Source organism: Liolophura sinensis, chromosome 1, assembly GCF_032854445.1.
Source record: "Liolophura sinensis isolate JHLJ2023 chromosome 1, CUHK_Ljap_v2, whole genome shotgun sequence".
Taxonomy (NCBI): Eukaryota; Metazoa; Mollusca; class Polyplacophora; order Chitonida; family Chitonidae; genus Liolophura; species Liolophura sinensis.
In genome coordinates this window covers 51,066,741-51,078,666 of record NC_088295.1, presented here as the reverse complement: position 1 = coordinate 51,078,666, position 11,926 = coordinate 51,066,741, and the positions used below count along the sequence as shown (strand labels likewise).

At 40.4% G+C, this 11,926-nt stretch overlaps 1 protein-coding gene across 1 annotated transcript in view; it reads left to right on the top strand.

The window, feature by feature from the left end:
- Positions 1–176: 176 nt before the first annotated feature.
- Positions 177–11,926, top strand: part of LOC135461904 (uncharacterized) — a 36,391-nt gene continuing 24,641 nt past the window's right edge. Inside the window, exons 1-7 of the mRNA XM_064739191.1 lie at positions 177–375; positions 2,022–2,052; positions 2,939–3,055; positions 4,608–4,725; positions 5,586–5,651; positions 7,359–7,424; positions 7,916–8,097. Coding sequence (XP_064595261.1) covers positions 177–375; positions 2,022–2,052; positions 2,939–3,055; positions 4,608–4,725; positions 5,586–5,651; positions 7,359–7,424; positions 7,916–8,097 — 779 coding nt within the window. The remainder of the gene's footprint in view (positions 376–2,021; positions 2,053–2,938; positions 3,056–4,607; positions 4,726–5,585; positions 5,652–7,358; positions 7,425–7,915; positions 8,098–11,926) is intronic.

Here is an 11,926-nt window from a genome sequence, read left to right as displayed (position 1 = left end):
TTTATTTATTTATTTTTAAACAGAGCTTTACTTGTAAAGGGTATATCGTTGAAGATGAAATTCGTTATTCATGTAAATCCAGATTAAAGGATAATGATTTAAACCATGTACTGTACCAGTTTTTTTTTTTTACTGGCTTCCGAATCCTACGGTGGTTCCCGGAAAGGTGTATAGACATGGACGTGAACAGGCCACGTGAAAATGGCAGCCAGCAGGCTGCTAGAAACAGAAAATTTTATGCTCTTCCTCAAGAATTAGATCATAAAAAATCATTACGAAATTATTCATCAGATGTCACTGGGCTGCTTCAGTTAGTATCAGAAAGTGTCATTGGGAAGGACAAGGTTTTCAATGGACCTTTTGGACCAAGGAAAGGTTTGACTTCACATAAATCACAATGGTTATGAGTCTGTCATTAAGGACCCAGTTTTCGTAAATAGAAAGTAGAAGATTGATTCTTTGATTCATTGCTGTTTAAGGCCGTATTCACGAATTTGGAAGTACTCGGTTGTTTCTTTTTTTGTCGACAGTGAACGAAAATTTACACCTGTTGGGCAGTTGTAAATTTAGTTGCGGAATGTAACAGTCTGTATCGACCAACACAGAGTGTTGGGAGAATTACGGAGGATAACTGCTTTTAATATGGCATATCGGGGATAAGCCATATCTACCGCATCTTTACACGCGCATTAAATCTTTCTTATCGTAAATGGATGTCAACCAAGTGGTCCCCAGGTGCAATCAACTAGTTTGTTCTGAGTCTCGCTGAACCAAAAACGATCCATGACAACAATACAACTTTACAAAATAAATACATTGTCAGACACTATACGCACTGTGGCCACCATCCCATTCTGATAGTCATACATACGAGTTGCGTGATCGATGTGAGTACAGAAAAAAAAAAATAAGGTCGTTGAAGGGAGATAATGCCTTTGGCAGTCATTATAGTAACACTAGGCAAGTCTGATTGTCCGTTTGGCTGGTTCACTCCCCCTGTCGTCGGATGGCGCTTATTGCTTAAGCCTTGTTTCTTCTCACAAGTGATCCCAATGGTGACAGACGGCTTACGGCCACAGTGGGTGTAGCGTCTGAAAATGTATTTATTTTGTGAATTTGTGCAGTTGTCATGGATCGTTTTTCGTTCAGCGAGACTCAGAACAGATTAGTTGATTATGGGTATCACTCAGTTGACATCGATTTACACTAGGGAAGATTTAATGCGTGTGTGAATATGGGGTAAATGTGGCGTACATCGATCCGACACATTAGAAGCAGTTATTCCCCGTAACTCTCTCAACACTTGGTGTTACTTGATACACAGAGTTACATTCCACAGCTTTTGTAAATTGTACCAGTAATGACAATTAAGGTTGCTGTCCTTGTAGTTTGTTGGCTGTTCAGATGTTCATTTACAGTCCCCATTCCTTGGTTGTATATCTATAGCTGCCCACAGTTATCCCGACATATACATATTCCTTTATTGGGACATCTATTCGTGACCTGGTGTTTAGTGTGCTAGTGCAGCATGCTAACCCAGGAGCCTCTTACCAGTGTGACTGCCATGAGTTCAACTCCAGCTCATTCTGGCTTCCTTTCCAGTTGTATGTGGGAAGGTCTGGCAACAACCTGAGAATGGTTGTGGGTTTTCTCTGGGTTCTGTCCAGTTTCATCCCATGAAATCAAATAAAAAATTCAAATTAAAGCTGTTATGTTCCTTACAGCGATACCGGTGGCTAAGCATCAAGGCCCAATTGAATGTCAAATAAGAAAACAATATGAAAGTAATGCACTAAACTAATTTGCCACCATTGGAAAAATTAAATAATTTGCACTGGTGAAGTATAATGAATCCGATCATTCTCATTCAGGGTTCGTACTAAGTAATGCAGATTTTTTAAAAATCAGCACCATGTCTTTGCATTCGTGACCATGAATGTGAATAATGTATTTTAGCTTTTTGTATGGATTGTACATTCTACTTTTACTGCTATCTTTCACATTTTGAATATTTTTTGTAGTGATGTACATGGACTATACAGCCTCAGGAAGGTATGTGATAGAACGATTTGTGGGATATATTTTATTGCTATTAGTAATCATACCCTAATTGTATTAGTAAAATTTATTTTTTAAAGCTGTATTCCTTGCAGGTACATGCTTTCCTTGTAAAATGTTGTATTGAAGCTATGTGCTGTTTTTAGTTTGAGCGTGTGTTTCAGAAATATTATGTTTATCAACTTCTGCTAGTGTAACTTTATAAGCGGGAGATTGAAAGAGAAGGAAAAGCTCAGAAGATGTTGGTATGTGAGGAGATTTGCCAGAAACCTATGGATGGTTGTGGGTTTCCCCCCACCATAATGCTGGCTGCTGTTGCATATTTAAAGTGAAATATTCTTGAATACGCCCTAAAATACCAATCAAATGAAGAAATAAATCAAAAGATGTTCACTTTGAAACTGTAAGGTTTCTTTTGGTTGTAGGTCATATTCATAATTTTTTTGTGTAAACGAGTAATAATGGTGTATGTTTCATTCTGAGCTCTGGAGGTACTACTGCATAGATTTCAATAGATTTTCGGATTAATCTTGTCTACTTCATGTTGGCTTCTAGACTAATGTACACTTTTGGGCACTAATAAATCAGTGGCTTAATGAGATTTCCCACAATTCTACTCTCTCATTAACTAACAATCTGCAGATATCATTATAGGTTTAAAATATGACTACCCTGATAGAGGTACAGCACTTTTGCTTGGCTTCTATCGTTGGTAGCTTGTACTTTCGTGTAAAATCACCAGACTTTATGCTTTTTCTTGAGGGACTATATGAGGCACACTTTCATGTCCAGTATAACTACTCTGAGAGGTGTATTTTCTTTTAAGGTTTAATCCTGAATTGTGATCATTAATGCCAATGACCTGACCTGTCTTTTCCAGAAGCTTATCATTCATAGAAGACTTTATCCGATCCGAAGTATTACCAGAATACGGGAACACTCACACAACAACCAGTGTGACCAGTCTACAGACAACACTGTACAGACATGAGGCCAGGTAGGTAACACTGACACAACCACCAGTGTGACCAGTCTACAGACAACACTGTACAGACATGAGGCCAGGTAGGTAACACTGTCACAACCACCAGTGTGACCAGTCTACAGACAACACTGTACAGACATGAGGCCAGGTAGGTACCACTGTCACAAGCACCAGTGTGACCAGTCTACAGACAACACTGTACAGACATGAGACCAGGAAGGTAAAACTGACACAACGACCAGTGTGACCAGTCTACAGACAACACTGTACAGACACGAGGCCAGGTAGGTAACACTAACACAACCACCCATGTGACCAGTCTACAGACAACACTGTACAGACATGAGGCCAGGTAGGTAACACTGACACAACCACCGGTGTGACCAGTCTACAGACAACACTGTACAGACACGAGGCCAGGTAGGTAACACTGACATAACCACCAGTGTGACCAGTCTACAGACAACACTGTACAGACATGAGGCCAGGTAGGTAACACTGACACAACGACCAGTGTGACCAGTCTACAGACAACACTGTACACACATGAGGCCAGGTAGGTAACACTGACACAACCACCAGTGTGACTAGTCTACAAACAACACTGTACAGACATGAGGCCAGGTAGGTAACACTGACACAAGCACCAGTGTGACCAGTCTACAGACAACACTGTATAGACATGATACCAGGTAGGTAACACTGACACAACCACCAGTGTGACCAGTCTACAGGCAACACTGTACAGACATGAGGCTCTGTCACGACCGCCAGTGTGACTAGTGTACAGACAACACTGTCACAACCATCAGTGTGACCAGTCTACGGACACTACTATACCGACATGAGACCAGGTAGGTAACACTGACACATCCACCAGTGTGACCAGTCTGCAGACTTGAAATAAGGTAAAATAAAAGAGGTAAATAGTTTTTCGAATCAGAGACCTTTTTAAACCTGACTGAGCTTTAATGGGGAACTTGTAAAACTCCTTCCCGCCTGTACCAAGACGGTCCAAAGCTGTGAGCTCAGGTTCTTATCTTTATTACGTCATAATTATCAGTGTATATGTGCTCATAAAACATGTATGAAGTACACATGCACTGCAGCCTCACAGAAGAAAACGTGCTCTTCTGTCATTTGTACCTTCTGTGTAGTTCGTCCTCAAGTCTCCCATTGACAATTGAGTCATCTTCTTCAGGTATAGATTTACATTGGTTTGTGTGGTCACTTTTAGGATTTATTAAGTTTCACAAAATTTTCTTTACCTCGCATGCGCACAAAATTTTGTTCTTAGAATGAACACTGTTTGCACCTTAGATGAAAAGGTGAAAGGTCAGGTCCTGGAAGGCCGGCTGTTAGAATGTTGTGACTTGCTCAGATGTCATTTTTGGTAGGTTAAGTGCTCTGTAGATAGCCTTTTTGGTAGGTTAAGTGCTCTGTATATGGTGAGCATACACAGTCTTTTTATGATCACAGTAATGTTAAAAAGTAACAGCAAATTCCAAGCAAACCAAACAACAAACTTGTCCAATGTGATGTTTGATTTCTGTTTTATTTTCAGAGATATAGTACGGAGTGCTGTGAATGCCAGTGAACATGACGCAGTGATATTTGTCGGCAGTGGGTGTACGGGCGCGGTGCACAAGATCATTCATGGGTTAAAACTACCAGAGCCGCCTGTAAGACAACTTTTCTGGTTAACAAATAATGGTGAAAACATTAACTTGATGACAATATTTCGTACATGTAAGGTTGTTTGTCAGGCTCATCGTGCATTTTGTTTGCACCATATTGTCTAATTCCTGCGTGTATATGTGTAAGAGATACTTGGGAGAGACATGGAGTCAAAATGTAAGGAAGATTTACAAATTTATTTTATCTCATAATAGTATTGTCATTGTCTCAAATCCTCAAGAAATACTCAAAATCTTAAATGTTAAAAGCCATTTTAACATTTATTGACAGTGGTACATTTGTTTCTCAGATTATTTGTGATTTGATAGACCAGTTGTTAAAGGATCAGTTATGTCAGAATGACTGAAGGAATGATCGTAGATTTACACTACTTTGACATGAAATGTGATGTGATCTCTCCTGTAGTTAGAAGGCTCTTGATTATCCAGTCAACAGAAGGACTGGTGGTATTACGTCTGGATTGTACAGTTGAGCTTTTGGGGTTAGAGCGTTAGTGCAGCGTAATGACCCAGGAGCCTCTCACCAATGTGGTTGCTGTGAGTTTAAGTCCAGCTCGTGCTGGCTTCCTCTCCGGCCATACCTGGGAAGGTCTGCCAGCAACCTGCGGATGGTCGTGGGTTTACCCGGGGCTCTGCTTGGTTTCCTCCCATTGTAATCCTGGCCAACGTCGCAAAAGTGAAATATTCTTGAGTACGGAGTAAAACACCAATCAAGTAAATAAATAAATACAGTTGAGCTTTCACCCAAATGGTTAACACTGTAATTGTATATGGCTCTATAAAGTTATATGAAACGTTTTACTTAAAATGGTCCACTAACACTGTACTTCTTCTTTATGTTACAGGTGGTATTTGTAGGACCCTATGAACACCATTCTATTTTGTTACCTTGGCGAGAATACGGAGCAAATGTTGGTATTTACTTATGAATGCCTTTGATGTTGTACACATGGCTTTTTTTATTCAAATATCTCACCTTAATGGGTGGAAGATTTAACTTACTATTTCTGTTTTGGCGTAACGACCAAAATGGAACTACTGTACTGAGAAAATTAATTATTGCCTAAAAACAAAAAGATTTTTCTGAAAGGGCTTTGTCGCGTATTGGAAGAAATATTCAGAAAGTTCAGTTTGAACTGTGTAAACTGCAAATTGGCATCATTCTCCTATATAGTCTCTCAGTTTTCTGTTCTGTTGAATTGACATATCTGAACTCAATCATTTGCTTTTGCTGTCCATAACTGGGCAAATTAGTACGACGCCAAAAGAGATTTCTTTTTATATTGAAGTAACTGTGACTTCATGTCACCTTGTTATTATGAATAAAGAAGACCAAACAAATGTTACTAGGGCATCAACGATATCCAGATTTTCAAAATCCAGTTGACATTTTCAAACTACTTGACTGAGGCATTTTGGGGGTATCAGTTTTAATTATTCTTTGGTCAGAATACAAATTGGGTAGAAATATTACAATGGTATGAAAGAAATCCTTCGGAGTAAGCCTAACACTATCTTTCAGTGGGATTTTGATGCATAACACTATTTAACCCATATAACTGAAGATTCCTTGAAAAACAATATCTTCGGCTGTGTCGGTAAAATTTTCCTGATGTGACGTGGTAGTATTCCCTGTATGATGTCGAATCAGGCAGATGTGACATTAATTAACACATTTATCCTGGGATGATGTCAAGAGCGTTTGAAAGGGCATCGTCATTTGTGGATATACGTCATCGATTGATGACGTCATGTTTTCCTGGGTGACGTCACACCAGGCAAAGTGGAAGGAGCAAAAATACTTTGTTTCCGTATACTTTGATGAAGTGTACAATATTAGTTTTAATTCACTGCAATATTTTCACAATTTAGGAGAGCAATTCAGACCATCCCAGTCTTTATCAGTTCACCTTGCTTTTAAGACACAGATGTTTTGACACCAAAGTAGCCCTTTAAGTAAACAATCTCTGTCTGATACAAATACATGTAACTTCTGACCTTTCACTAATTGTACAAGAGCTCATGACATCATGCATGCTTACTCTCCTTGTTGTTCAGTAACTTCTGACCTTTCACTAACTGTACAAGGGCTCATGACATCATGCATGCTTACCCCCCTTGTTGTTCAGTAATTTCTGGCCTTTCACTAACTGTACAAGAGCTCATGACATCATGCATGCTTACCCTCCTTGTTGTTCAGTAACTTCTGACCTTTCACTAACTGTACAACAGCTCATGACATCATGCACGCTTACCCCCCTTGTTGTTCAGTGAACTTCTGACCTTTCACTAACTGTACAACAGCTCATGACATCATGCTCGCTTACCCCTCTTGTTGTTCAGTGAACTTCTGACCTTTCACTAACTGTACAAGGGCTCATGACATCATGCACGCTTACCCTCCTTGTTGTTCAGTGAACTTCTGACCTTTCACTAACTGTACAACAGCTCATGACATCATGCACGCTTACCCCCCTTATTGTTCAGTAAACTTTATGGCCTGTATTGAAGAACCACAGTGATGCTTGAGAGAAAGTTCAGCTACATTGAAGTGTGGCCTGTGATTGGTAGCAAATCATAAACAAAAAACTAATGTCATGACTTTGTTGTACGTCTAGGTGGTGCAGATACGTGAGGATGAATTCGGACAGATAAGCCTGGACCACTTGATCACAGAACTTCGGGTAACTATGAACACCCTCACAAGTTGCACATTATATCCATTTTCAGCATACTAGGTGCAGATTTCTTGATATGAAAAATTTTTAAGCAACATTTACTAGTGTATGTTGTAGTTTTTTTGTATCGACGTGTCAAATTTGCCAGGTGGAATGGAAACGGGACAAATGCTATTTCATATACGATTTGGCGAATAACACCATGTGAATGTAACTAACCTGAATTTAAACTTAAACTTAAAAATGGTTAATCTATGGTTGTATAGGTTGTCCCCCTTGTATTGTACCCCTTCTAAAGAAAACACAGTGAAACTCACTATCTTTTATTGTAACTCAATTTCTTAAAGAAGCAATATTCTGTTTAAAAGAGGCATTTACCCTCTATGATAAAACTGTCAGAATATGCTTTGTAAAAGAATCTGTTTTTTTTTTACATCCCAGAACTTTTAAAACATAGGGTTAAACCATGCTAATGTTACTTTCTGGCTGATTTCCAGAAGTGGCAGCCCAGTGGAAAACAGTTGATTGGCTGTTTTTCTGCTGCATCAAACATTACTGGAATTTTAACAGATGTTGACTCTGTGACAGAGTGCCTTCATCGCCATGGAGCTCTTGCATTCTGGGATTACGCCACAGCTGCCCCTTACGTCAGAGTTGACATGAATCCAATCAGATCTAGGTGCGTGAAGCTCAGTTGTCTTTTCTGTTTTTCTCAATTTGTTTAGATTAAAAAAGTTATATGTGAGAAGAAAAAAAGCATTTCAACGGTAAAATTTTCTGCCTTTGGTTACAGCAACTGTTTCCAACCAAGCGACATATTCATCTCTTCCCAACTGTGAGACTGTATAATGCTCTTTGGAGGGTGTTGCTCTTGACTTTAGGAAGCTAGGGCAATAGGAGGGCTGTCGCAATGTTTTGTGGTACTAATTCACTGTATAATGTAAAATATCTTTAAAGTAAGCTTAAAACTGGGATGATCCAACATATATTTGTTCTGAACATATCATCAGAGCACCACAGTTTTCATTTGGAAGGAAAATCAGATACAATTCTTCACTGTCACCCACTGTAACATCATACAGGCAACGGTAGATAGTAACCCTTGATTAGTTTTGTATTGTCCCTGGCTCACCTATATTTAGCTGGCCTTTGTCTCTTTAGAAGACATAGCAAGTTGTCAATGCCTAACGCATGAAAGATACAGCATTACGCTCACAGCCGGGAAGAATAATTAAATAATTAGAAGAAGAACAATAAAGGCTTTTGGCTTGGAAGCTTAAAAAACACCACACAAATTCTGCTATTTAAAGTTTTATATGTCCTTGCAAAAGTGGGTTGTTTTATGTTATGGTGAGCGGTTGTCTTTTACCTCTTGTTTGGCCTGTATATTCAATGTACCTCACTTTTTGTGGTTAGATGTAATTCGTGCAGATGCTGTGTCACAAAGTACCGTTGCCAGCAGACCTAATTCTATGGCAAGCAAATTGCCATTTTCCAAAATGCTTTAATGCCCAGGCTACAATCACAAATCATTTGTATGTGCAGATTCAATATTTGTGTGGATAGTTCATGTACATGCAGTAGACACAGTGGCACAATGTCGTCAGTATTTGTGTGGATAGTTCATGTACATGCAGTAGACACAGTGGCACAGTGTCTTCAGTATTTGTGTGGATGGTCCATGTACATGCAGTAGACACAGTGGCACAATGTCGTCAGTATTTGTGTGGATAGTCCATGTACATGCAGTAGACACAGTGGCACAATGTCGTCAGTATTTGTGTGGATAGTTCATATACATGCAGTAGACACAGTGGCACAGTGTCGTCAGTATTTGTGTGGATGGTCCATGTACATGCAGTAGACACAGTGGCACAGTGTCGTCAATATTTGTGTGCATAGTTCATGTACACGCAGTAGACACAGTGGCACAGTGTCGTCAGTATTTTTGTGGATAGTCCATGTACATGCAGTAGACACAGTGGCACAATGTCGTCAGTATTTGTGTGGATAGTTCATGTACATGCAGTAGACACAGTGGCACAATGTCGTCAGTATTTGTGTGGATAGTCCATGTACATGCAGTAGACACAAGGGCACAATGTCCTCAGTATTTGTGTGGATAGTCCATGTACATGCAGTAGACACAGTGGCACAATGTCCTCAGTATTTGTGTGGATAGTTCATGTACATGCAGTAGACACAGTGGCACAATGTCCTCAGTATTTGTGTGGATAGTCCATGTACATGCAGTAGACACAGTGGCACAATGTCGTCAGTATTTGTGTGGATAGTCCATGTACATGCAGTAGACACAGTGGCACAATGTCGTCAGTGTTTGTGTGGATAGTTCATGTACATGCAGTAGACACAGTGGCACAATGTCGTCAGTATTTGTGTGGATAGTTCATGTACATGCAGTAGACACAGTGGCACAATGTCGTCAGTATTTGTGTGGATAGTTCATGTACATGCAGTAGACACAGTGGCACAATGTCGTCAGTATTTGTGTGGATGGTTCATGTACATGCAGTAGACACAGTGGCACAATGTCCTCAGTATTTCTGTGGATAGTCCATGTACATGCAGTAGACACAGTGGCACAGTGTCCTCAGTATTTCTGTGGATAGTCCATGTACATGCAGTAGACACAGTGGCACAATGTCCTCAGTATTTCTGTGGATAGTCCATGTACATGCAGTAGACACAGTGGCACAGTGTCGTCAGTATTTTTGTGGATAGTCCATGTACATGCAGTAGACACAGTGGCACAATGTCATCAGTATTTGTGTGGATGGTTCATGTACATGCAGTAGACACAGTGGCACAATGTCGTCAGTATTTGTGTGGATAGTTCATATACCTGCAGTAGACACAGTGGCACAATGTCGTCAGTATTTGTGTGGATAGTTCATGTACATGCAGTAGACACAGGGACACAATGTCGTCAGTATTTGTGTGGATAGTTCATATACCTGCAGTAGACACAGTGGCACAATGTCCTCAGTATTTGTGTGGATAGTCCATGTACATGCAGTAGACACAAGGGCACAATGTCCTCAGTATTTGTGTGGATAGTTCATGTACATGCAGTAGACACAGTGGCACAATGTCGTCAGTATTTGTGTGGATAGTTCATGTACATGCAGTAGACACAGTGGCACAATGTCGTCAGTATTTGTGTGGATAGTTCATGTACATGCAGTAGACACAGTGGCACAATGTCGTCAGTACTTGTGTGGATAGTTCATGTACATGCAGTAGACACAGTGGCACAATGTCGTCAGTACTTGTGTGGATAGTTCATATACATGCAGTAGACACAGTGGCACAATGTCCTCAGTATTTCTGTGGATAGTTCATGTACATGCAGTAGACACAGTGGCACAATGTCCTCAGTATTTGTGTGGATAGTTCATATACCTGCAGTAGACACAGTGGCACAATGTCCTCAGTATTTGTGTGGATAGTCCATGTACATGCAGTAGACACAGTGGCACAATGTCGTCAGTATTTGTGTGGATAGTCCATGTACATGCAGTAGACACAGTGGCACAGTGTCGTCAGTATTTGTGTGGATAGTTCATGTACATGCAGTAGACACAGTGGCACAATGTCGTCAGTATTTGTGTGGATAGTCCATGTACATGCAGTAGACACAGTGGCACAATGTCGTCAGTATTTGTGTGGATAGTTCATGTACATGCAGTAGACACAGTGGCACAATGTCGTCAGTATTTGTGTGGATAGTCCATGTACATGCAGTAGACACAGTGGCACAGTGTCGTCAGTATTTGTGTGGATAGTTCATGTACATGCAGTAGACACAGTGGCACAATGTCATCAGTATTTGTGTGGATAGTTCATGTACATGCAGTAGACACAGTGGCACAATGTCATCAGTATTTGTGTGGATAGTTCATGTACATGCAGTAGACACAGTGGCACAATGTCCTCAGTATTTGTGTGGATAGTTCATGTACCTGCAGTAGACACAGTGGCACAATGTCCTCAGTATTTGTGTGGATAGTCCATGTACATGCAGTAGACACAGTGGCATAGTGTCGTCAGTATTTGTGTGGATAGTTCATGTACATGCAGTAGACACAGTGGCACAGTGTCGTCAGTATTTGTGTGGATAGTCCATGTACATGCAGTAGACACAGTGGCACAATGTCGTCAGTATTTGTGTGGATAGTTTATGTACATGCAGTAGACACAGTGGCACAGTGTCGTCAGTATTTGTGTGGATAGTCCATGTACATGCAGTAGACACAGTGGCACAGTGTCGTCAGTATTTGTGTGGATAGTCCATGTACATGCAGTAGACACAGTGGCACAGTGTCGTCAGTATTTGTGTGGATAGTCCATGTACATGCAGTAGACACAGTGGCACAGTGTCGTCAGTATTTGTGTGGATAGTCCATGTACATGCAGTAGACACAGTGGCACAGTGTCGTCAGTGTTTGTGTGGATAGTCCATGTACATGCAGTAGACACAGTGGCAC